Raw genomic sequence first — 27,845 nt, forward strand, 5'->3', positions numbered from 1 at the left:
CCATTACGGCTGGCAGGGCACCATTTGAGACTGGTATGAGGGTGGGGTAGTTTGAGGCAGGTGGTGATGTTTAAACCTAGTTAGCGTTGATTAGTGAGGGTTGGGGCTGTGCAAGCGACTGTTTTGGAGTGTTAGAATAAAAAGTAGTTTTTTGTTGGTTTGCGGCAGAAAAAAGGAGGCCTTTTTAAACAATGATAACAAATGGTTTGGGCTGTGAGTGCCCAGGGCATGATTCTGGGGCTTGAATAGGTTTTGAATAATATTTCAATTTAATGGGGGTAGTGATGTTTTCATTGGATAGAAACAGGTGACAGTTCTTAGACCTAATTAGCGATGATTAGAGCTGGCTTCGTTTGGGGGTGCTTTCGGGCAAGCGTCAAAAGGTTGAATCAGTTGATTTTTTTGTTTGCTGAGGCAGGATTTTAATTGTACAAGGTACTCTTGTTATCTAAACTTTCCTTGTGAATTGACTGAATTGATATTGGCCTCTTTCTTACGCTAATCCAGCCATAGTATTCCATCAAAAAAGTGGGCAATTCTGTAGAATAATTTTGAAAGAAAACCAAGATAATACGAAAATTACCTACTTTGAATAAAAAATCTTCACAGATAATCTCTTGATAAGCAAAGTTCATATTAAAAAAATACAACAATCTAAATTCTTGAAAAATAAAAATTGTTCTGAATTGAATTCTATTCTGATTTGAACAAAAAAAATCTTTATAATTGGTATCTTTATTATCCAATTACAATACTTTTATTGTGCAATCTTTCTAAGGTCATTCAAGTGAATTTTCGTCCCAAAAAGGGGTACATTTCTGACAGTTCTAATAAGGTCACCTCTTAGACAAGGGGCATTCTAAATCTTGGGTATACATACCCATGGTGCACCCCCTCCCCAAGTGTTAAACCCTGTCCTTAGAGCAGTATATATTGGTCTTTGTTGAAGTATGTATTCTATATCAGGGCCAATTTGAGATGGGTCAGGATTTCCATATTTTCCAAAAAATGATTATACAACTAGAAAATTATTTCAGACTAGAAAATTATAATTTGAAAAAGTTCAGTAAAATATTTGACAAAACTATATGAGGTCAGACTTTGAAGGAACAATTAGATTTAGATTCAACAAGTACTGTCTCAATTATCTTGAAGTGTAAGATCTCAAAAGCTTTGCTCGATAAGCTTGGGACTAACAGCTACATAAATAAATGAAATAAATATATCAAAAGTAAACAAATACCTAATAAAGGCAGAAAAAAATCTAAAATTTATTGGCTATATACAGGCACACTCATAGAATAAATGAGCCATTTGATCAAGTAAACCCTGACAGCAACTGAAGAAGCAAGCCACATTCTTGGTTTTCAATTCCTTTTGCTACTTGAGTGTTTGTAAGTCTACTCAATTTTATTTATCTTAAGCAAAGAATAAAATCTTATTCCAGTTTTTAGGACTCCTCAATATCACTGTAATCAAAGTTTAAGCAAAATCAACTACTTGGTAATTTACTTTGTTCCAAATACAAATCTGCAGCTTTGCTATACTTGGGTACTTCTTCTAAACTCATTGGATCACCATTTGTATCAAAACCGACAAAGCCTTTTGCCTTTTCAGAGTAAAACATTACATTCCCATGTTTATAATCAACTCTGTGATAAATGAAAACAACATCTGGTTCACCTTGACTGAAGTTCTTGTACTCCACCTTTCGCTTCTGAAATTGAGAAAAAAAACTTTCCTTATTGTAAATATACTTCAACACCTATGCTAACAAAGAGGGTGGGTAGAAAGCAAACAGGCACAAAATTCTTCATGCCAAGGTATAATTCTTTATTTGGTAGAATTCAGTCGAAATAAGACAAATGAATTCAAGCTATAATGAAGAACACGAAACAGTTTTACAATTTTGGGGTATGGATATGATATATAACTTTAATATTCAAGGAGGGCCTTGAAGCTTTATGGCAGCAGTTCATTTCAGTCCAGCACTTAGTCCAACACTGAGCAAAGAAAACCTTTTTAAGACCCATAACTTGTCTCTTCTGAATCTCCCATCACACTCATTACAGCCTCGTCCCATCCTTAGCTTATTTTTACTCAGTTTGAGGAGCATTTCCTTATATCATTAATTTCAATAATTTATTTTCGCCTGATACTTCTCAGAGCAATAAGACATCAGAATAAAGATTGGCCCTTGATTTGCTTCCAGTATCCTTTTTCAAACCCATATCAAAATTCATACTATTCAAAAATATGTCCAAACATTTTCCAAACTTCAAGACTTTATTTCTTCCCTTGATCCTTCAAAGGGTAAAAATCCTACAAAATAAATGACTCTTGGATGCAGACTTTATGGATGTAGTCTCACAAACTCTGAATGAGACAGAGATTTTGTGTGACACATAAACATTCTGATTTTCCCCCTCACAAACAAGCAGAAAAATAAAATCTCACACATTTTAGAAAATGCTCCTGGTGTTTTCTAAAATTCTTCAGGTTTCTTTCCAAATTTCCTTTCTCAAAACAAAGCTACAGGTTTAGTCTGCACAGGTTAAGTGATGTCATATTTACCGGAGAAGTAGTTCAGTTAAACCATTTTCTGTCTATACAGGTCTGTGGATGGTGGACCAACAAAAACAAATGCAAAAACGATTGAAACTAGTATAAAAGTGAATATAGAAAAAGTAAGATATCTTACACGGGTAGTCAATTTTCCATTATCATCCACTGCTAACATCCAGCCATGGGGTTGTTCACTGATGCACTCAAACATAACAACAATTCTACCAATGTTGTCTATCCCTTGGTAAACTCTAAAGATTGCTGTAAAAAGCAAAACATTTAGTCACTTATCAGTTGCCAAGAGGTCAAATTCACTGAAAACAAACACTAGCAGAATATCAAATCTGTAAATTAAATAATGCTCAGTTTTCATTTAATGAAAAATAGACTCAGACCAGATCAAAACAGAAATTTACTACAAAAAGTAAGAAGTTGAGAAATAAAAAAATCAGAAAGTCAAAAGTTTCATTAGCAACTTCATAATGTTTTCATTTATAGGCCTTTATTTGTTGAATGACAATTCCCTCTGATTTCATTCCTTACATGGCTTGATCGCTTGTGGTTACTTATTCATCAAAATATAGGGTTGTATGTTTTACCCCACTTGCAGTATTTGATATAATGAGTGTTTTTGCTGGCTTTTTTCTTTGGGAAACCACCTGACTCATCAATAAAAAAGGCCTGATTTCAAAAAACAGAGAGTACATTATCCATACTTGCCAATAAAAACTGAAACGTAAGTGATCAAAGTAGCAAAAATAACTTCTATTTGTGTATTTTTCTTACTTGTGTATTTGTGTATTTTTCTTACTTGTGCAAGTCTTGTGACAGTGATGTAGACAGGTGTAAAAATTTCTTACCATTCTTTTTAGTGTAATCTCCAGTAGCATTAACAATGTAATTGCCAAACTTTTCAAAAATCTGCACAGCACACTTCCCTTTAGTTGAATTTGCAGACATTATAGAAAAATAGTCTGAATCCCACTGAGGGTCTACAGAAGCAAATGATGACACAACTTCATCCTCCTGCAAGGAATTATTAGTTTATATACAAAAATTGTTTTTCACGTTGCAATTTTTACATCTCTCATCAATTCATGTCTACTATGGGCGTACCAGAGGTTAAATGTTTAAGGGGGCTGAGTATGGGTCTTGGCCAAATATTGTAACAATATTTTGAGATAAATTCATTGAGATAAAATTACCCAACTGGACCTGAAATTGGGAAATCCTTCCTGATTGGGAACTGTAACCCCCCAGCTTCTATGTTTCTTACAGCCTTGTTGTCCAACCATAAATTATTCCTATAAAAGCTGTGAAGATTTCAGGAAAAAGATCAATTGCAATAAGTTCCATTCTCTACTTTTATGTTAACAAAACAGAGCAGATACTATCAGCTAATCTTAGACACATTATAGAATTGAGTTATAAGAACATCAATGATGAAATAAGAACAGCATTTAGAACAGAAAAATTTGATTTTTCAATTTGCAAACATATCTAAACTTGATTAAAATTTAAAAAATCTAAAACCAATGGTCTCCAACTGAGAGCAAAGATGTATGGTTAGGGGCTAGAGCTCATTTATTTCAGACAGAATAATTTCTTTTTATCAGAGAAAATGTGTAGGGCCATCGGAAGCCCCCCAATTTCCAAACTGTATCAAATATTTCATGAATGGGAGCAAGCAAGGCAGCCCCCTACCCCCAATATGAATTTTGTTCCTACGGCACCGATGTGAAAGGTGGTTTTCGTTGCAATGTAGAGGAAAAGCTAAATTTGAAAACGGCACGATTCACAGTGTAGTAGGCCTACTTTGTCATTTTTCATTTGTAATTTGTCATTTGTCATTCACATGTTATTTTTCGCAATGTAGTAGGCCTACTTATTTCGAAAAAGGGGATTCCAGATAAAAATGGACAACGCTGATGCAATTCAAATAGACGAGTTAACAAAACAACGTTAAAGACTACCGCATCAATAAAAAAATTGGAATATAAGAAAAAATAAGTAAGCAAAATAAATGTCCTAATACCTAAAATTTATATCCTGGGAAGAGCCTAGTATATTAAAGAAAAAAGCAAATCAAAACGATGCTTGATAACTTACTCTGTGACAATTTTCCATTTTGAAAGAAGTGACAGGATTTTCATACACAATCTCTTTCGGTTGTCTACCCGATCTGTTTCTGGCAACGAGTGACCAGTTTATTTATAAAGCATACACGGAAGAAACGAAACTACGAAACTCAGCTTCCTGAAGTGATAGTTTATATAAACCGCACTTCCCTCTTTCTAGTGATGTAATGAATTTAAGGATCAGCATAAACCGCAGAATGGACGGACGTGTAGAATGCTAGGAGAGTTCCTTCACGGTGCACAGCGACGCATTTACCCATGGGCTCGCTTACCGTGGGTACCAGACTCACTCAATGAGTCAAAAATAAACACTAGAGTGCGAACTCCAAAATAAGAGAATACTTATCTTATATAGAGTGAGTCTGGTACCCAGGGTAGGGCCCGCTGGGCCCTCAAAAACTCTAAGAATTAGGGACCCCAAGCAAAATTTTGAAAAACCTTCAAAGGTTGATTTCAGTCTTGTGTTTGAATTAAGCTAGAGGGCCTCGTAAAGTAATGAATTCCATTTTAAGAATGGATTAAAGGGCGTGGTCAAAAGAATTTTGAGCTCCCTCCGCTCTCAGGGGGCCTCATACTTTGTTTTTACCCCAGGGCCTTCGAAACTTTCGGCGGCTCTGGCTGGAGCTGTCCCCATGCAATGACTGCACTTAGTTTGTTGCTCAATTTGCCATACGGAGGTGCCTCCGGTGAAAAATGTTTCACTGTGCTGAAAAGGGTAAAGAAAAAGAGTGAACTAAGGTCCACAATGTCACAGTAGCGCGTTGTTGCCTTATGTTTAATGGCAGCAGATGTTGATGTCCTGGGAGTTTTGGAACCCAATAAAATCATCCAAAAATTTTCAGCAGTAAAGACGAAGACATTAGCGTGATGAACCAAGGAGCAAGGGTACCGTAAAAGTCCATTAAACCCCATCTCTCTATTAAGCCCCCCTCTCTATTAAGACCCTCCTTATCAAACCAAACCCCCACTCTCTATTAGCCTCCCCTCTTTTACTGGGTCTCTTAACGGGTGTGCTGATAGTAAAATCGTGCGCATAAATACGGCCCATGTAAAGACTTACTTGTGCGCCTAAAAAGTCAGTCGAAATTTGTTTAGAAAATGTCCACGGGTGATCAATTGATCCTAGTGATTTTCATGAAGATGAAGACCTTATAATTGACTGATTAAACTTTCGAGGCTGCCAGGGACGTATTCTGAGAACATTTGTAAGACATTTTTGTAACAAAATAATATACAAGGATATTTTTACAATATTTTTTACTTCAAATTTTTGATGAGCCCTTTCTCTCTTATTAGCCCCTCTCTTTTAAGCCCCCCTCTAGGACTGAAAAAATAAATAAGCCCCCTCCCCCGGGGCTTAATAGAGCTTTTACGGCAGTTTTATTGCGAATGTACTGAAATGCGAAATTGACACAAGTTTTTAGTCGCGCCTTGTAGTTTTTATCTATCAAACTATTTAGTGGATGTTAACCTGGTTGGTTATGATTTTTTTTAGATCTAAGGGGCCCCAATTAACTTTGGGCCTAGAGCCCAAACGGACGTGAATTTGGCCCTGGCGGTGCAGACGAAACTCTAACCAGCGTGCAGACGAAACTCTTACCTGCGTACTCTCATGAAGGAGGTTAGATTCCTTTTTTGGGGGTCATAGTCTGCATGCAGGCTAAGGAAACTCCTGATAAAGGCTACCACTTCCCCCAATTGTGGAGCCAGACGAAAGAAGAAGAGCGCAGATACCCTACCCCCATAGTTCTTGACTTGATCGATTTCACAATTCGTCATAATCGGAAAACAAACGTTCCAAATTCAATTTCATTAATTACCAAACTACACAAAAAATACAAGTTGAACTTTGAATAGATTTACGTGAAGAGATTACATTACAAATTCTAAATCTTAACCAATGAAGGTAATTGCTAATACAAAAAATAGAACATAACTTCCTTTATCATTTTTACTCGTTGTTTAAGACCCTTAGAAAAACTCCAAGGAGGGCTATCGAGCCAAGGGCCCTGTATTTCTAAGCATTGCTTATTAACTGGATTGAAGACTAAGAAGTGTAACAACAGCATAATAATGGAAAGCATAAAAATAAACAAGCGTGTAAATTGCAATTATAATACGTATATAAGGAAAGGGGAAATAAAATGGAGAAAAAAAGAAAAAACCTGTTCTGCTACTTTACCAAGATGTTATAACGATTGTCATTGATTATGCAATTTCTATAGTTAGTTGAAACGTTTGTAATTCTAAGCTAGTAAAAATTGGTAGAAGCTTTTTAGCCAGCGTTTGTAATTTTTAACAAAAGTATGTTTTTTGCGACTTGCCTTATTTCACTCGGTGTCTCATTCCAAATTTTGATTCCCACCCATTACAGATATGAAATCTGATTAGTTCTTGCAGTTGGATGGGCAAAGTTTCCAGCTGAAGCCTGTCGTGTGTTTACTGTATGTTTAGATTTGATTGGCTTGATTGTGTCTACTACGTCACATAAATTTTGCACACTGTTCTTTATAACAGCTTTGAAAATCTATTCTTACGGTTAAAGAGAGGTTTGCTGTGATGAGATCCTGAGAATGTCATAAGTATCACTGCTTGTTTTAGTTTTACCTTTAAGAGGAGTTAATGGAGTTTTAGATGCAGTTCCCAAATTGATTAAACCATCGTTTATATATGGCTTTATGAAAGCATTAACTGACTTTTTCAACATCTGTTTTGATACGTAATACCGCATTTTTGCCAATATGCCAAGATCTTTTGCGCTTTTAGCCTTTTTGCTTAATATGGGGTGCCAATGAAAGGTTTTTATCAATTAAAGCTCCAACATTCATTGCATACTCTGCTCTTGCTTATGGCTTAGAGATCTCGAATTTTTTGTTTAAATTTTTGGCGTTGTTTGGGGAAGGAGTAATATTTTGGTGAAGTTGTGATTCTATGATTTTGAAAATGCCATCTCGTAACCAGAATTTAGTCATGGGCGTTCCCTATTGGTAGCATGGGTGTTCCCTGCCAGTAAAAGGATGCTTTGTAACCATTGATTCCTTCACCTGGAAGGAAATTTTCTAACCGGAAGAAAATTCAAGCACTTCTAGGAAAAAGAAGGAAATAGAAAGGAACAAGTAAAGAAATTTTAAGAAGATATGAAAAGTAAAGGAAGGCTCAAATGGTTTAGAATTGCTATTGTCCATTTTTTCTGGCTTAATTTTTTGCTTGTATATGTATCAGTAAAGACAGTACCCCTTTCATTGGTAATGTATCCTAATAAAAAAATGCTTTTGAAATTGTTGCATTTGAACCACACAATCTAGAAGAAACACTGGAGCTTGCGGCTCAAATTTTTAGCCAAATTCTTGCAACGCTTCTATTTGTAGTAAATACATTGTAGTGTTAAAGTCAATGTATGACATTTTCCGCAATACATGACCCCTCATGTTTGCTATCGGAAACGGATACTGTTATTCTGGGTTACTTCACAAAGTTATGAACCAAGACCAAATTACAGAGGTTTGATGGGATAAGATCCTGTGCTCTTGTGGTCATGTCTCAGCCAATGCATAATTCCTTTGACTGATTTGCCATATTCAGCGGTATTTCATAATGCTCTCTCAGGTTCTGGGATCAAAATTCAAACATTCTGAAAATAAATTTTATGACGTCATCACTTCGGTAGTCTTTAAGAAGAAATGTGCGATGCTCCAATGCAGCTTCATGGCAGCTCGAGTGAAACCATTTAGAGGTCAGCATTTTCTGAACTGGAGCTTATTATATTCCCAAATATTTGATAATCCAAAATATTTTTCTGCCTATAAGTTGCTTTTTGTGAATATTCTTTGCATGACACATCACTTTAAATCTAATTATTTCCAGTTTTTACTTTTGTGACTGTGAAAAAGAAAAACTTTTTCGACTTATCTCATTTGCGATGATCCGCATTCCTTGATTCAAGTCGAAAGGCTTGCCAGTACAGTCAGAATCTACGGACCAAGGCCTGCGGAAGACCTTTTGGGTTAGATCAGTGGGTAGACAAGAGCGCAATTCTTGCCAAATACTTGATGATTTGCAGGGACCAACTTTCTGAAACCATTAAGGCCGGGTTACACGATCACATTTTACCATCACTTTTTTCGATATTGGACCAACATGCTGAAAAGTGATCGTGTAACATACTAAAATTGTCCATTTTTGCTGCAGAATTTAATGCGCTTATCTGCTGTTAATCCTCTATCATTGGAAATTTTACTCTGAACGAAAGCAGAGTAAAATTGAGTTCATCACTTTTTTTCAAAGGCGCCGACAAATTCTTACGTCACATGATGAGAAGGGCACGGCCTAGAGTTTCGAGAAAAGAAGAAAAAGACGCGAATTGTGCTCAGAAACATAATTATTAGCAAAAAACGAATATGAATAATGATTTGGAGTAAATCGAAGAGCAGCCAATTACAGAATAATAGATGCAGTTTAATAAAATACACTCATTTTTTATAAGAAACCATCCTCGACAGGGAGTACCCCAGTTCCTTAAGGTTCACAAAATTTTAGAGCTCAAGTTTTTATAGAATACTTCTGTGTTATTCTCAAAAAACAAGAGCCTCGATACTTTAAATTTGGTTTCGTAATCACTGTGTAGTTTTATTCTTTTTTTAAGTTTGTAGTGTAAGTAAGTTTTGTCAAAATTAGCAAAAGGAAAACAAGAAATTCTTGATCTTTGCTTATTCTCAATCTATATCAGTTTTGCAGTTTCTTGCTCGAGTATTGGAGTTTCTTAACCTTTTCTCATTTTCGAGTACTGGCTTTTATAGACGGTTTCTTATAAAAAATGAGTGTTTTTTATTAAACTGCATTTATTTTTCTCTAATTGGCTGCTCCTCGATTTACTCCAAATCATTGTTCATTTTCTATTTATCCTAACAATTATGTTTCTGAGCACAATTCACGTCTTTTTCTTTTTTTCTCGATACTCTAGGCCGTTCCCTTCTCATCAAAACATCATGTGACGTAAGAATTTGTCGGCGCCTTTGAAAAAAAGTGATGAACTCGATTTTACTCTGCTTTCGTTCAGAGTAGAATTTCCAATGATGGAGGATTAACACCTGATAAGCGCATTAAATTCTGCAGCGAAAACGGAAAATTTTAGTATGTTACACGATCACTTTTCAGCATGTTGGTCCAATATCAGAGTGTTTTTTATTAAACTGCATTTATTTGAATCTAGGCCGCTAAACTGCATCTAGGCCGTTCCCTTCTCATCAAAACATCATGTGACGTAAGAATTTGTCGGCGCCTTTGAAAAAAAGTGATGAACTCGATTTTACTCTGCTTTCGTTCAGAGTAGAATTTCCAATGATGGAGGATTAACACCTGATAAGCGCATTAAATTCTGCAGCGAAAACGGAAAATTTTCAAAAGTGAAGGTAAAATGTCATCGTGTAACCCGGCCTTTACGCATGAAAGCATCTCCAACTCTCACAGCTCAGTATGCAGAGAATAGCCAACTTGATTGATTAGAATTAGAGTACAAATAATTTGGTATCCTCAAACTCAAAATTGAAAATCCCGATTATCTTGAATTCCTGCTTGTATTTTTAAGAAGCTGAAATTACGATTTCATTCATTCAACATAACATTATACTCATTATGTTACTGCATGCCTAAGTTTTGCTAGAAGTGCCGTTCGCGATCTGCGCCAAGGTTTTCGGTACGGAAAATCTACCAAAAAAGATATGCGTTTGGTGATTACAACCACTTGGAACAGGAACTTCAAAATGAGAACATGTTTCTCTTATTTCACAATTGAGTTTTCTTTGAGCAAAGAAAACTGTTTTCAACATCTAAAGTAATGCTTAGTGCAAGTGCGTTGCGTAAGAGCCTCAGTGCAAATGGTAGCACATTTTCCTCCCACGCAGCGTCTTCTTTTGTTAAGATGCCATCTCAAGTTAACTCACGAGTTTGAAATCACAAAATTCTGTTTCCAAGCTCATGAGATAATGTGAGTTAACACGAGTTAATTATCATGAGATAATTTTTAAGTGTGCTTCCACTATGAGATAATTTTTTAAACCATGTCAGATCACAAAATTATCTGAAATTAACTCACGTTAACTTATAGTGGAAACCAAGCTTTAGGGTATAGGGTATTTGTTCAAAAGTCAACAATTCTAAAAATAGATTTTTATCAATTTAAACGAAGGAAATAGAGTCAAACAACCAATTTCTACTTAAGTGGTTTCAGAATGAAAATCGAGTTCCATCTTAGCTGAAATTTGAACTGAGTAGTGAGTAGGTACTTTTAATGAGAAGTTCATATATTACTTTGAGTCGCGGTAAAGGCACTCCAAAACGACCATTTCACGGAGATGTCGAGATAACTGCTTTGCGAAAGTCCCAGCTAAACCTTAATCTTTTTTTGTAATCTGAACCTTTTTCACATTGATAAGCTATTATGCTTGAATATAAAATAACCTTGAATTTTCCAGCAATTCATTTTGTTCTATCTTTCCAATCTTTCATTAGCAAAATGTCACCAATTGTCAACCACAGCAAAACGCAATTTTATTTTTAAAGTTTTGTCAAGCAGACTAAGGTGAACTTTTTGACAGGGGATTTCCCATAACAATCGACCAAAGTGCCTCACCCTAGTTTTGGTCTTGATCTGGGTATTGAAGCCTTGTAAATCATATGACTAATGAATGATGTCATATTCCCTGGTCGTCAATTTTTTGAAATTTTTTTATAATTTTCTCGAAACTTCTTGCTTAAGAGGAGCAGAAAGTTCCAAAGACTGTAGTCTGTAGTCTATCAGACTCGTAGACAATGAGTCATCACTATTTGAAGTATGAATGACATCGCCCAAATTAGTGTGGTCGTGGAGCGTTCATTTCAAGGTCATTCATTCCACTGACCACTCATTTCATTCCATTAACCACTGCCAAATTTTTTCCTCTATAACATACTCAAAATCGTCCAAAATCGACCGTGGGGAAAATATTTTATTGAGGTTTATATGTTATACGAGGCCGCATTCTGAAATCAAATACTTGTAGCACAACTGATGGCATCTGTTCAGAAAAGCAAGAAATCTGTTTTCCTTTAAAATTATAGATTTACGCAAAGTAAAAGTCTCCTATTCTTAGCCTGAGAAATAAATGATAGGGCTAATGAAGTTATTCAATGCCTTAGCAATTTACTCGGAGGAGGCGATATTTTGGGTCTTAGGGACATGCCAGCCAAAGATTTTGAACTCATGCTAGCAAAGTGGGTCCGTCAAAATCACAAGGAATACTGGCTAGCTGAAAGACTTGGCTTTGCCAAGGATTTAAAGGTGAACTGACACGCAAAATTAACGTGACTTCAAATGAAAGCATATCGAGCATAAATGCCTGATACATTATTATTTGTTTAATATTCAACACAGTTTTCGAGTTATTGAGCGTCAAAGTTAGCCACCGAACATTTTCCGAGCACGGACGAGTTTGCTCGAGCCTTCCGCATAATCGTGATGTCACAAACACCATGTTCACATCACTTGAACAACACGGCAGTCTGGAAGGCGGTACTTTCATGACTTTGCAGATGAGCATCGATACATTAATTGAGTAGGTTTTGGCTCCATTTCGACAACCTAATTGGAAAACAGATTATGACTCCTTTACGAACCTTTCACAATAAGGTTTGCAAGAATATCGTATTATTCAACGCGTTTGAGGCCCTTCCTCCGTCTTGCAGGACCCAGTGTGTGGCGGGCCAACATATCGTATAATGGTAGCGATAAATATATTGACAGGATTTTTATTTTCTGGAAACCTAAGTAAAATACTTTTATTTTGTTTAATACGGCTGCTGTTAGACTAATTTATCAGCAGCACCCCCCCCCCCAAGTTAATTTCGGTCTTTGATCCTGGTTATCTTCAAATACGCAGTAAAGATTTAGTAAAGATTTTGAATTTAAGTCACTCATTTTCGTTTTTTTTTATTCAATCACATGAAGAATTTTCAGGGGTTAAGAACCTGGTACGATCGAGTCGCTATTTGCAGGAAAACAACTTAGTAAAATTTTCAACTCCCAGGCCGCTGCACTCCTATAACTCGGGTGAACCGATGAGTTTGCAAACCCAAAATAAAATAACGTTCATGATTTATATAGATGTAGATATAATCTATCGAAGAATATTGAATTTATTCGAAAAAGAAGCTAGATTCATGATAAAATGATAAGATTCTTACATTCGTCCGCATGATTGACTTCAGAATTGAGAATTTCATCGAGCAGCTAAAAATGCCTATTCCTTCCAAACTTCAATTCCCTCCTAACATAACGCAGTACCAGCCAGCACATATCCTTCATATATTTCATTAGCATCGAATTTTCATTATCTTGGATCAAAGGCTACGTAGATCTCCTCGAATAGTAACTGAACAAGATGAACTGAACTGTCCAGTCAACATGGTGTTTGTGACGTCACACGCACTGGGAAACATGAAATGCCGACAATGGTCGAACACTCGACGATAATTTCATGACATTTAGAGCGGAATTGCGTCAAAACGGACAATAATAATTAACCGAAAACTTGAAATTAAGATTCCATGCATCGTTTTCTACATTATATCAAAAAATAGTTTTGCCTGTCAGTTCACCTTTAAGGCTTCAAAACAGGACCTATATTGAAGTGCTTTTGATTACAAAAAATGTAAGGGGGGCCATGGCTCTTCTGGCCCCGGTGGCGTGGGCTCTGATGCTCAATTTTAATTCTCATCAACTGTCCACTCAAATACTTGTTTAGCTTCCAAATTCAGAATTTACGCCTTGAACTGTTGCAAGCTATTCATATTTTGCAGAATCTCTCAGCAGATGTTATTGTGTGTGGTCAAAAAATTATATTTTTAAAAGTTCAAGAAAAAAATTTCCCCAAATTGGATTTTAAGGGATTTTGGATATGTTATAGAGGAAAACATTCTACGTTAAATGATGTACGTTTTGCTTTTCTACTAATTTGTTCCTGGTTCACCATTTCAACGACTGCACTAAATGGCAAACACGTAGTTTCAAGTGAATCGTTTAATTTTCTAATACCGTATGTCATATAGTGGTCTGTAATACCGATTTTTACGACCGATACATAACAGAGGTTGCTGGGTCTGTTTGAAGAAAGGTGATCTATTAACTAAAAAGTTTTATTAGGCTCTTTATCTTTCTTTTAGCTAAGTTAAGTGTCTAAGTCTAGCAGAAGTTAGCTAACTTCTGCTAGATTCCCAGAGCATGATAGGGCAACTGATAAATTATTACTGAATGTTTTATCTTCGACAAGATCAAATTACGAAATTTACAGCAAAGCTGACATTTACAGGAGTTGTTTTGTTTTTGGTTTTGGGCATTTCGCTTTGTTTTATATTTTGATAAGAGAGTCTTTCCGATGGTTTCACGCGAATTACGATACATGAACTCTAGATCGAACTGACGAGGAAAATTCACATTTTGTGAACAAAGCAGGAATCTGAGATAGCCGCAAAAAAACATTTTCACAAATCCCAAAATTCAATACTGCACATTTTGGAAATCAATACTGTACGTTTTTAAATTAATACTCAACAAAGTGTGTAATACTGCCCACTAAAATAGGCCCTGGAAAGAGCATTATCATTCAAGAAAGGAACATGCACAAATTACATAACAAAATATAGGCAACATTGGAAAAATCCTCTTCCCCCTAAATTATCATCTAATTTGCATCATTTATTGATCATTATGACCGTAAAAATTTTTGTGAACCCCATCCCTCCATCTTTGATTAGGTAATATGTGAACGTTCCCATACCCAACTGCCAACACATCGATAATCGTATCTAGATACAACCATTCTGAATGGAAAGAACATAGGATTGTACTCAGTTATTGCTTCAAAAGTGAGAGCCCTCTCAGCTATTCGATATCAGGCATTTGAAATAATTCGCATTAGTCATAAGTGAAGAAACTAATTTGCGCTTTTCATAAGTCTTGGTTAATCACAAGTCTTGGGCGTTTTTGAAGATTTCGGAAAACCATTCAATAAATTATACAATTACGAGGAATTAGCAAGAACTGGTGGAAATTTCTTACATCATTGATATAGTTTTTTCTCAATTTAATGGTGAAGCTAAACTATCTATGACGCCGAAACCATAACCACCGCGAACTTTTTATGCAAACGTTCTTTCGAGAGGTCAATTGATGGTGGTAATCAATTTTAGTTCTGAGCGAATATTAATAATTGCCTTTCGAAAGTTTTCAAGTTTCTTGAAAAATATAACTCGAAGCAAGGGCGTACCGGGAAATTTAGCCGTGTTCTGGTGGGCCGAGAAGCGATGGGTGGAGAAAAACTGTGGATAATTTCTGGAGGTAGAAAGGCCAAAATTTGGTGTATCCTGCAGAGCAATGAGAGATCGCTTCCAGAATATTTTCATCAACCAAAATTCAAAAATAGAAGATAAGAGAGTGCAAGTGGAATTAATCCTGAGCACACAGAAAACATGTTCTCCTTGCAAGATAAGGGAGTTTTTTGATGCAGCAATTGCTGATCAGCAAGCAGCATCCCAGCAAGTTGTAGAAAAACAAACATCAGAAATGGAAAAACCTGAAGATGAGAAGGAAATCAGAAGAAACAATGGGAGAAAAAAGGAAGAGAAAGGAAAGGGAGGTAACAAATGTAAGTGAAAAGAAACGTAACGTTGGGCAGAAAACCTTTCAAAATTATTCAAGAAAGAATCAGAGTTGGCATTTGACTCAATCCGGGCTTACTTACAATTGCGTTTGGAAACCAAGTTTAGACCCACTTTCCGTTTATAATACAAATTGAAGAGAGTTTACCCTGGGTGAACTCAACACAGGTTGAACCCGAGTAGCTTTTTATAGTGTAAATTGGGCTTTCGATTGGAAATAATTTCACTTGCTTTCATTATTAAGCGTCGGACGAAGAGTTCAAGTGAATGTTGTTCCACTTTTCCGAGCTATTTTCAACATTATTTCTTTCTTGTACTCATATTGTAATTTCTAAATGTATTACCAGTCATTCTATCAGTTCAATTTTGCGAAGACAAAATATGCTAAGTGAAAATATATGCTCAATGCATTCTCAACAACAGGCTACACCATCATTTGGGCTTTTTGTATAAAATTTCGCCCGGCCCGGGCTGACTCGGCCCGGGCTGACTCGGCCCGGGCTGACTCGGCCCGGGCTGACTCGGCCCGGGCTGACTCGGCCCGGGCTGACTCGGCCCGGGCTGACTCGGCCCGGGCTGACTCGGCCCGGGCTGACTCGGCCCGGGCTGACTCGGCCCGGGCTGACTCGGCCCGGGCTGACTCGGCCCGGGCTGACTCGGCCCGGGCTGACTCGGCCCGGGCTGACTCGGCCCGGGCTGACTCGGCCCGGGCTGACTCGGCCCGGGCTGACTCGGCCCGGGCTGACTCGGCCCGGGCTGACTCGGCCCGGGCTGACTCGGCCCGGGCTGACTCGGCCCGGGCTGACTCGGCCCGGGCTGACTCGGCCCGGGCTGACTCGGCCCGGGCTGACTCGGCCCGGGCTGACTCGGCCCGGGCTGACTCGGCCCGGGCTGACTCGGCCCGGGCTGACTCGGCCCGGGCTGACTCGGCCCGGGCTGACTCGGCCCGGGCTGACTCGGCCCGGGCTGACTCGGCCCGGGCTGACTCGGCCCGGGCTGACTCGGCCCGGGCTGACTCGGCCCGGGCTGACTCGGCCCGGGCTGACTCGGCCCAGGAGGACTCGGCCCAGGAGGACTCGGCCCAGGAGGACTCGGCCCAGGAGGACTCGGCCCAGGAGGACTCAGCCCAGGAGGACTCGGCCCAGGAGGACTCGGCCCAGGAGGACTCGGCCCAGGAGGACTCGGCCCAGGAGGACTCGGCCCAGGAGGACTCGGCCCAGGAGGACTCGGCCCAGGAGGACTCGGCCCAGGAGGACTCGGCCCAGGAGGACTAAATTCGTTTCAAATAATGTATTGATAACGCGATAAAGGGTTGAGCCCGGTTAACTTTTCTACTGCGCATGCGGAATATGGTTGCGAATAAGGTTAAGCCGATTATCGTTGCTTTGCGGTTGTGGTCGCATGTCTCATTTAGAATATCGCTCAAAAATTTGCACACGGCCAGACAGATGTCGGGTAAGCAAAGTGTGTCTCAAATTTGTGTAGCATAGAATCAGTTTACTGCAAACTCTGTCATTATTCAATTAAATTAGGAATTATACTTGGGAAAATTAACGAATTAATAAACGACGTTTCGAGCATAGCCCGTTATCAAATTAGTATATTTATGTCATAATTCATTCTCAAAATCCCATTCAAAGTCCCAAGTCCCCGGAAAAATATTTTAAATCACGCTATTTGGAAATTCAGAAAATGCCAAAATTTAATGTCTTTTCTTTTCACAATTTGTTTTGGGAAGAAGATTCTCAGTCAAATTGACTGTATTTGAAACTCTGAAAGGGTGGGAAAAAATTTAGGTGTCAAATTATGTAAAGTGGTTTGTAGATTTTGCAAGTTAGACTAAAACCCAAAGCCTAAAGCCATTTTTCAGTTAACGCGACACTATCTTCTAAGATTTTACAGAGAAAGCAACTTCTCTTTCCAGCGTAGGAGACGAGATTATTTTCGATTAAACACGCAATCTTCTGAAATGTAGCAAAATAATGACTTCACTCTCTTCAAACGGTAATTTATGAATTTTTGAAAGTTTTAAAGCGTTTCTTTGAAAAAATAAAGAGGGGCTTTAGCTCCTACTAGCCTAGTATGATGCCGGTACAATTATGCGTAATTATGGTCAGGCATTGAACATGTGCTTATAAAACTATCGACTTTTCAGAAAGATATCTGACAACATCATTAGGAAAAATGGGTTCTAAGGGATCCTCATGCCACCCGTTTGTGCAAATTGATAATTTTGCAGATTGATGGGCTTCTTCTGTATGAGAAAGACATGGTAAAAAGAACAAAGAATATAATCTTTTAAGAAAAAACACATATATTATTCAGTAACGAAAATTATTTAAGTTTGAGGAAAGATTGGAATACTTTAATAAGTTATTTTCAAAATATACGGCTTAATCTTCCATTAATACTTGTAGGAGTTTCATATTTTCCAGGCTCTTTCTGTAGAATTCCAGGTTTGTGGTGTTTCTGCCAAGTTCGAAACATGGAGAAGGGTGGGGGGGGGGGGGGTACGGCTGGTCATTAGTCAGGGGATAAAAAGCCCCGTTTGTCAGTAGACACCACTTTTGAATAAAGTTGGACAAAATTTCTTTTTAGTACACAATGCAGGAGTTTTAGCGCTTCAAATACAAAATCAAGATGCCATTGAGTTCTTAGTTAAAATGCAAAATTAAATAGCCTGTCACAGGACGTTTAAAATATTTTATCCTTTATCATGCCGAGAGCAGACTTAACTATTAAGAGATATTTGATGGTGCAAGGAAAGAGCTAGGGCCTATATTAAGAAATTTTCGATACTGCACATTATTAAGAAATTTTCAATGCTGCACATCTATAATCATATTTTGTTATAGGAAATTTTTTTGCTGCAATCAGTGCAAACCCCTGCAAACCCCAGGTATCTTAGCCATGCAAGTGTAGCGAGGAAATGGCCCGAATTTCGAACACGTGTATCGGCCATGACGCAGAAATCACAAACAGACAGACGATAATATGCACAATCAACAATAACATTTCAAAACAGCAACAAAACAAACAGTAGCTACAAAACCTGAATAGAAACATAGTCATTTATCTCTGGTAAACGGAGTCACTATCTCATGTTTTGTCTGGACAGTTTTTTTTTCATTTTAAAAATCTTTATACACGAATTCTTTATACTCGACTGTGGGAGTATGTTTTTTAAGTTTCCTTAACGAAGAAAGACCACTTTTAAGCTTACACTTAAGCCTCTTGTTTTTTTTTGTTCCAAGATAGGTTTTCATCGATAGTGACTACGAGATATTTACTTCATGGGCTCGTTGGATTTTTTCTCCTTTATTTCCACGTTTATCTCCCCCTGGATATGGTTAATTCGTATGACCAATGACCATATATTCAGTTTTATTGGTGTTCAGACTAAGCTTATTTTGCCGCATCCACTCTGCAATGTTCTTTCCCTCAGTTTTTAAGTCATTGCACAGTTCTTCAATGTCTTTTGCAGAGCATGTTATGCTAGTGTCGTCTGCATACATATTTGTTGAGCTTTTTTCTAAAGCATCGCTCAAAATCGTTTACGTATAGGATGAAAAGGAGGGGCCCTAGGCACTAACTCTGGGAAATACCGCACTGAGCCTTATTTTGTTGTGAACTAGAACCATTGATTTGGTAGTATTGTATCGTATCAGTTAGGTATGATGTAAACCACTGATGAGGGGTTCTTCCTATTCCATACTTTAATAACTTAGAGAGCAGAATTTTGTGATCCACAGTGTCAAATGCCTTCTTTAGATCAAGAAAGATGATAGTATATTAATTTTTCGTTTATCGGCACTTGAGAACCATGAGTCAGTAACATTGAGTAATGAGGTCAACGTGTTGTGCAGCTTTCGAAATGCATACTGGCATTTGGAGAGCATGCTTTTTTCCCTCGGAAAGGTGGAAACTTGAGCATGTGCGATTTTCTCGATTAGCTTGGAGAATACCGAGAGTATGGATATTGGCCGGTAGTTGTTCAAATCAGTTTTCGATCCGGTCTTAAAGACTGATGTTACCCTGGCTACTTTCCATATGTTCGGAAAAACACCGCTTTCAAGAGAGGAATTGAAAATAGCTGCTAATGGCTTAGATAAAATATCAGCAGCGTCTTTCACTAGTTTTACTGGGATCTTATCATGCCCTGCAGCTTTAGAGCATTTCAACTTATTGATCTCATATTCAATGAGTTCAGTATCAACCCTTTGAAATTCAAAACTAGTTTCAACAGGCAATCCCTTGCTGGGTAGGTACTTCAGTGGGTCATTGCAATCCTTCGTTTCAATATTTTCGGCTAGTTTTAGGCCTGTGGAAATAAAGTGCCTGTTAAAGGCCTCTGCAATTTCATCAGGCTTCTCAACACGTTGACCTTCATGGATAATACACAAAGGAGGACTATGATTTGAATGTTTGTCTAATACCTTGTCTATTATTTTCCACATTCCCTTCGGATTATTTGAATTGTCATCTATCATGTTACTGTAGTATGATGCAGCAGCTTTTTTGAGTTGAGAAATTACTCTGTCTCTAACAGGGGCGGTCTGGCCCGGGTGGCAGAGTGGAGATCGCCACCCGGGCCCTGTGTACAAAAAATTTACGGGCCTTTCCGCGTTGGAGAAAAATTTTTAACTTAATGTCAAATACTTAATGCCCTAGACTGATTATATTGCGATTAAAGTCCCAATACATGCGCTTCAAACCCTGGTTTCCGTTATTTCAGCCATGTGTTCAATCTTACGTGTACCCTGGGTCCCAGTGCCACACAATTTCGAGCGCGTAAACAGAATGCCAAGCAGAGAAGCGAATGAGCGTCCTCTTATCTTCTATTTCTGCTTTCTAATTTATGTGGCATAAGGCTCAAGGCTGCAATTATTGGGAGGGGGGCTTCAGTAAATGAAAATAACGTAAAACTCAAAACAGGAAATTCCGAAGAGAGATGACAAGGGGTCGTCACTATCATCTGGTTACATAGATCTGGATTTAACAATGCTAAGAAGATTTGTTGACACAAAGATGAAATGAAGCAAAAGAGCAATAAGAGCCTTTTTTCAAGATTTCAAGTTCATAGAATGTCAGAATTGCTGGCATTTGCAAATTGCTATCAGCAGCTTATCGATCAAGTGAAAACAACAACTGGTGGAAATAGAGATCCTGAAAACAGATGATCTCAGGAGAGGAAAACTGTGACTTTCAAGGTGGGGATTCACAAAGAGAGAAAGGACCCCAAAGTCGACATCGACACCCTTTATCAAAAGGGTAAAAGCTTGCCAACTGTGCATACCCTGCGCATTCAAAACTTTGTACCGATGCTCATTTTTATTTTTTTCATTTATTTATATCTTTTATCATCTATAACAATTTTATAAGAATATGAGCATCAAAACTGGCCAAAAGTTGAGATCAAATTAGGAACAAGCTAAGGCTGAGTTACTGTTTAATGCATTTTTGAACAACATCTTATCCCAAAACGAGGATTTTTAGCCATGTGTGGTTGCTTTTCGGTGAATATTCAATCTTTTTGTCAAATGAAGGCTGTCTCACTCACTTTGTTGGCAAATAATGCCTGAACACCTCCAAAGAGCGAAAAAGCTAGCAATCGCACTGCTTACACCCTATTAATTTAAGAACAAATTAAGGACAATCCACCCTCCGTTTTTTTCGAAAATTAAGAACAGTCAGCCTGAACCTAAATTTACTGGTTTTTATAAAAAATTAATGAATACAACATGCACCTAGCAGCATACCCTTCCCTCTACAACGCGTATAAATGCTTGATGACCCAAGTTTCCTTTGAAAGATTATTCAGCGCTACTGATAATTTCAAAAGAAGATAAAACTTTCCACTTGATTACGAGCAAGTCATTGGCCAATTTGCTGATTCATTTGCACTTCTTCGAAAAGAGTTGAAACTCTGAGAATTTAAATAAGTTTTGATCTTGATTCTTAACTCTACATGGGATTTTAAAGCCTGTTTACACGAGAGGAAAGGTATGGATCCAATTGGGTCCGAAGTTACGAATTAAAGTCAATATACTGCTGCTGTTTAGCGTATTGCTTTATTATTGAATCAATCGTATTCTAAGCCACATTTTTAGTGGGTGTGGCTCAATTTTTCCCGCCACGCCCTAAACAGGGCCCTTGAGTTTTCTAGCCACCCTGCGATTTTGACGCCAGACCGCCCATGAGTGTGGTTTTGAAATAGTTTAAAAATATCAATGATTATATATAATGAAAAATTGGTTACCATATTCAGATTCTGTTATTAATATCAAAGCATTGAATTATGACCTATGTTCGGCTTTTTCTAGAGTTTGGCCTAGATATTTCATAGCAGTTTCTGTAAACAAACAAAGAAAAATAACTAAATCACATCTTTGTACAAATGTGTTAAGAAATTTATGCATTGAGTGGCTGAGCATTGTTGCTGGGTCCGTTTTAAAACAGATCAACCATTATTTTCTAGAATTTCGACGAGACAGAAAACACCACAGCAAGCACCGCGACTGTAAATGCTTGGAATTTGCGAACGACGGCTTATTTTTCCAATATTAACATCAATTCATAAATTTAAGTGCAATATAAGGCCACTCATCAAATTTCACATCGATGTCACATGACCATGCTGTCTTCGAAAAAAGAGACTCTGAAACTTTTCTAGGGGCCTTTTTAGGGGGACATTGCGATGTCCGTGGAGGGCATAAAAAGAGTAGAATTGAATTGTTGTGGGCATTTTTACCATTTTTAAGTCATTAAGCCATTATTGTGAGTTCCTCAAAGCTTTAAACATCCACCCCTAAAAAACCGTCACTGTTCAACTTCCGTAATTTGAAGAATGAATGAAAATTCAGAAAGAAGGCAGGCTCATAACTATAGCCCGAAAGGGTCATGTCAATCAATGGACCCAAACATATGGACAACGGTTTTCTCAGGTTTTCAGGAAACAATAGCCACCGGTTTCAATATTGGCCCATAGATAGCTTGTGTCTTCCCTCACATCGTGATCAGGGCCGTCGAGAGACGGGCCGGGCCCCAGGGCTGGGACTGTCATGGGGCCCCACAGTCGAAGGCTGCAAAAACCTTTTTTGGATTACGCCCTTAGCAATGCAGTTAGATGGACTGTAAAAGGCATGAATTTTGAAATCAACGCCCCTGAAACACTTGAATTTGTATTTTAAGGTCTTTAACAGAACATGTAATTAGTGACTATATAAAACAAATCATTAAAACAAATCAGTTTAAAAATCAGAGTTAATTTAATGTTTAAAAAACTGCTTTTCTTGCTTTCCTCATGGCGAAATCCTTAATCTTTTCCCACAATCTTTTCCAGCTGTCGTTCGCTCCCCAACCATCAGGAGAAGCCAATTTTGATTTTGAACCATTATTAATAGTGTGCATGGCAAACAATAGAGTGCAGCCTTTGTAGGACTGAAAACAAGCCAGCTTCTTCTTACTACCTCCCAATTTTGCTGCTTCACATTAAGGACCGTTGTTGGAAATTTGTGGCCGTCGCAATCTTTGGGAAACTCTGGAGGATGAGGCAAATAACCAGTTCTAACAACCTTTTCTAACTCCTTTATCGTTGGAAATCCGGTCAATGTGCCGACATCAAAACTAGATGATCCACTATGAACAGTATCTTGATTTAATGATGAATCAGTAGTGCTTTCTCTACTTTCTGGGGTGTCATGGTCTACCGAAGCAGCCAAGCCGTTTGTGTCTTCTTCTTCTTCAGCGGTGCTTTGAACAGAGCTTTCACCAGGTTTATTTAAAGTTGAATCACCTTCCTTGTCTCTTTTGTAAGCACCTACCTCGAACAATGTGCGAGAGGCTTTCTTTGCTTCTTTTTCTCGCATCTTTTTTCCTGTCTTTTCTGAGCACCAGACTAGTGCCTGTAAGATGATATCGCAGGGGTTGGTTGGATCGTGATCCCGCTTAGTGATTTTGATAAAGACTTTTATAGCGTTTGGATTTGTCTTGGTTCTTCGCATGTGCTTTTTCTCTGGTGTACGCCGTGAATGGAAGATTTAGTTTTACGTTTATAGGAAGTCCACACAAGGAATAACTAAAACATTTGACCTAAAAGTAGATATATGTAAGTGCAATCGAATTTTTCGCTTCCGGAGAAGTATATTGTGATCGTATCGTCAATGTTTTAATTATAAACCTTAACAAAAAAGGCCCTCATCATAGACCAGCTTGTTGATCCCTTGTTGAAAGAATAAATTTCGAATATCAATCGGGTCATGGGCCCGCCCTGCCAATGCTGCTAATTGAAAACTCATAGCCAAAAATACATACCTTATTTTCTACGGGCTCCTCAAGGCCCCGGGCCACCTGGTAACTACCCTGGTTACCCCCCCCCCCCCTCTCGACGGTCCTGATCGTGATTGCTCCTCTAGCGTACTGCTTTTATCGCATGATTTAATTCATGGACCGCGCACCAGTCTAAATTGTGGCAGGGCTGAAAAGGGCGTGACCGAAATGTTTGAGATCACGCCCTCTGGAAAGCCGGAAAACGCCCCTTTTAGAGAATACTGGCTTATTTCTACTGGGGTTTTATAAACAATCTGGTTCAGAGAAAATATCAATAGCTATAAACAAGATAAAATTAGCTTGGGGAACACCTAGAAAATGAACAAAAGGGTTCCAGTCAAGAAGAAATGCTACTACTTAGGAGTACGAGTTTACTATCCAATGTTGCGTTGGAGCATAGTTAGAGTAAACTTTTCTAGAGTAAAAATTTTTCAAATATGTTATTGCAAAAAAGTGGAGGGACTATAGCCCCTGCTAGCCCAATGGCTGCGCGGTACCTGTGATTTATGATCCCTTTCGTCTAACCTTTCCGTATTTATAGTTGTTTTTCTGCCCGTAATCATATATTGGAGATGACTCTAGCTAGAATCGAAAGGTTTAACTTGATACCGGATTCGTCTACTTATCTGATTGATATGATGTAACAAGAGGTTTTCGAATGTTTCAAGCATCATGTTATTTTTTTTGTCGTGGTACTTATTATCAGAGCTACAAAACTTAAGCCCCGGTCAAACGCATCCAACATTTCATCCAACATGCAGAAAACCAATGTTGGATGAAATGTTGGATGCGTTTGACCGGGGCTTAAACGAAATTAGACACAGCTGCTCTAGTACAAAAGCGTAGGCAGGGGGTTACATGCCTGAAAGCGCGGTTGGGGACACATTCTATTCAAAACGAGGGTTTTTTTATAAAGTTAGTTTAGATTTCAGATTTTCATTTGCTCAAAATAGTCAAAATTGTAGTATAGGTTACCTGTAATTTTGTGCTGACTAAGCGGAATAGTTCCCTGATTAAACGTAATATTATCTTATTGTTATTGTGAATTGTTTTATAGGCTCTAGATTCGTAGTGAAAGATGTGAAATCTATACTTTTAACATGCGTTAAATTGTGTAATTGTTGTATTGTAATTAGGTAATGGGCCATCTCGGCCTCGATACCATTTGGAGAAAAAAATAAACAAGTTCGGAACAGCAGCAACAACGGCAGGTATACTAACATACCACTGGCAGTGCAGTTGCAGGCTGGCTTGCGTCCGGATACAGAACGTTAAGAGGTTTGTTTGTCACACAGCAACATATTTTGAAGTTTCGTACATCCTTATGCTTGATTATATTAATTTCAAATCCAGTCCAAAGAAGGGTCAGATCCGGTCTGTTTTAATAAGCCTACATTATTAAACTTACACGCCTTTAGTTTCACTTTCGTTTTCGACTGACTATCCGTTTTTCGAGTAATGGTTTCGAAGAAAATTTATGTGTATAAAGGTTAACCAACCAATTTCAAGTAAATTGAATTATTCTTCGACCTAAACAGAACTTATCGATTAGACTGATCTCTAATAAATTGCATTCAGTGGCGGAAAATATGGGGGTATCAGCGATGTCGTCGGAAAATTCGGGCTTTCGTCGGATTATTGACAACCGTTTAACGTCTTAAATTTCTCTAAAAAATCGTTCTGAAAGGAGTTTTAAGCTATTCTAAAAGGCGTGGTGCCCAAATTTTCTGCTCACTTCGCTCGCAGGTGAGTTGCATTTTCTCTTTCTGCCCCAAGGGGCCTCTATAACCTCTCTGTGCCTTTTTTGCCAAAAATTGAACATAGCATAGCTGATAAAATATTAGCCAGTACTAAACTGTCAAACAAACAATATATGACCAAAATCAGAACTTCTTGTGAATGGTGTATTTAATTTTAATTTCGTAAAGATTAGCTGAAAATTTCATCGGCCTCTTCCAAATAAAATTTAATTTCAAACGTATTTCACACTGAAGAAAACAAGATAAAATGCATAAAATGAACATCACAATTACAATCATGTTGATATCATGCACAACTTGTCCAAAGTGCAATCGGTCGATCTCTTGTAGATAAGATATCAATCTTGATATAAAAAATCATAAACGGATTGTTCTTCTTCTACTTAATTTTGGCATAGTCAGCAAAGATTTCTAAAGGGTCCCTCCAAAAAAATCACCTATTTTCACCAAAATGTGCAATTTCCTTAAAATTAGACAGATTGCAAGATATCATCGCATCAGAAAATTGTAGGCCTTGCCTCCCCCCCCCCCCCCAAATGAAAGCCTGAATTTCTGCAACTGATTGCATTTTATATTTCCTAGCCACAGTCAGGTGAGTTAGATGTGACAAAAGTAAGAAAACCTGATGTGGCCGATGTAAACAGATTTAATCGGTTCATTAAGATGGTCAAAATACTACCAAAAATGTTGTGCCATTTAAACTGAAGACAAGTGGGAAGGCAACATCTGCATGGTGCAGGGCAAAGTCTGGCATGAAGTTCCCTATTCTCTCAGTGCCCTTCCATTTGAAATTCCAATGTGCAGCACTAAACTGATCTCATGTTTTCATTTACAATGTTTTTTTGGGCTGAAGTGAAATTTTAGATTCAGCATATGTTTGCTTTGGAAAAGTTCAACAGCTTCTCTAAGACAAAGCTTGCAATACATGTGTTTTTTCTGTCTCTTCTACACATTAAACAGCATACTTTGTAAATGCTAGTGGGAGCTCATGGGAGAATTCTTAGGTGGGGCTAATAATGTGATATTTGAAATTTGGAGTGACAAATACAAAACACCAAGAATAATAAAAATAATTTAACAAAGAACAATATTGAGTCAACAGCTGTCATTAATGTCATTATGTTTCAATGAAAACAGCATGAACCACCATTGCTGATGTTTTACCTACATTTTCAAAAATGCAGCTTTGGTATGATTAAGTTGATATATCGTAAAAGCTATATCAAGCCCCCAGGGGGGCTTATTTTTTTCAGTCCTTGAGGGGGGCTTAAAGGAGAGGGGGCGTATTAGAGAGGAGCCATATTGATAATTCAATGTAAAAAATGTTATAAAAAAACCCTTATGCATTTTTTGTTTGGAAAAACTTTGTTATGAAATTTTTAAAATCAATCAATTATAGTGTCCTCATCCCCCCCAGAGTCAGCAGGACCAATTGATATCCCCTGGGACATCCTCTAAACAAATTTGCTGTCTTCTAAGGTGCACAAGTAAATACTTACACAATGCACACAATCTTATCATCACCACACTTTTCAAGAGACCCTCTCAATGCACATGTTTTCTTTGTTTGACATCAGTGACAAGAGGAGGGACTTGTTTTAAATGCTTGATAAGGGGGGGGGCTTAAAAGAGAGGGGGTTGAAGAAAGAAGGGCTTTAATAGAGCTTTAACGGTATGTTATGGTCTCCTGGATCAATTTTCACTTTACAACAATGGTTCATGGGTATTGATAATTTTCATTGAAACAAACCTATCTTAATAGATATTGCAAACCTCAAGTGCATGTAGATCTAATACACTTGTCAATACATTCTTCTTATTAGATTTACCCTACTGGTAAGTTTATTGTTGGTTTCACTTCTTTCATATTTTCATCTGCTTCATATTGTTTACTTACAGAGCAGAATGGATGACTTAAGCCCCTCTTCTGGGATCAAAGAGACAAAAAAGGCTCCAGCAAGGCCTCCTTTACCTTCAAGTGCAAATGCATCATCTGGAGCTAGTTCATCAGGTGAAGAGAAAAGCCCAGAAAAGAGGTGTGCCAAATCTGTGCAGATGCCATCTAGCATACAGCAGCATTTAGATGAATTGAGGGATTTACAAAAAAACAAAGTCAGATGGTTTTACAAAGAAGGAAAAAAGTGGATACCATTTAATGGAAAGGATTCATTAGTAATGGAAGAGGAATGGCAAGCTCTGCAGAAAGAAACAGATGTTGGTATGTCAGAGAAGCCCTCTAAGCCAACTGTAAGGGGCAAATTGTTTGAGGTGGACCTCTTACAGAGACAGTGTTCTCCGCTGTATTGGAAAGGTATAAAACTTTTATTGTTCTGTTATTATATGTCATATTAATTATATATAGAGA

General features: G+C 37.9%; 2 protein-coding genes across 2 annotated transcripts in view; one reads left to right on the forward strand and one right to left on the reverse strand.

Annotated features, from left to right (window-relative positions):
• Positions 1–1,340: 1,340 nt before the first annotated feature.
• LOC135681485 (uncharacterized) lies at positions 1,341–4,928 on the reverse strand. The gene is made up of 4 exons (XM_065195988.2): positions 4,675–4,928; positions 3,426–3,591; positions 2,702–2,826; positions 1,341–1,717 (listed from the first exon to the last, which is right to left on the reverse strand). The coding sequence occupies exons 1-4, from the start codon at positions 4,690–4,692 to the stop codon at positions 1,493–1,495; spliced, it is 534 nt and encodes a 177-aa protein (XP_065052060.2). The 5' UTR covers positions 4,693–4,928; the 3' UTR covers positions 1,341–1,492.
• Positions 4,929–24,887: 19,959 nt separating this feature from the next.
• Positions 24,888–27,845, forward strand: part of LOC135681661 (phospholipase DDHD1) — a 40,926-nt gene continuing 37,968 nt past the window's right edge. The window contains exons 1-2 of the mRNA XM_089111813.1: positions 24,888–24,998; positions 27,380–27,791. Coding sequence (XP_088967939.1) covers positions 27,386–27,791 — 406 coding nt within the window. The 5' untranslated portion in view covers positions 24,888–24,998; positions 27,380–27,385. The remainder of the gene's footprint in view (positions 24,999–27,379; positions 27,792–27,845) is intronic.

This window comes from Rhopilema esculentum, chromosome 12 (assembly GCF_057945365.1).
Source record: "Rhopilema esculentum isolate cy_ngs chromosome 12, ASM5794536v1, whole genome shotgun sequence".
NCBI classification, from domain to species: Eukaryota; Metazoa; Cnidaria; class Scyphozoa; order Rhizostomeae; family Rhizostomatidae; genus Rhopilema; species Rhopilema esculentum.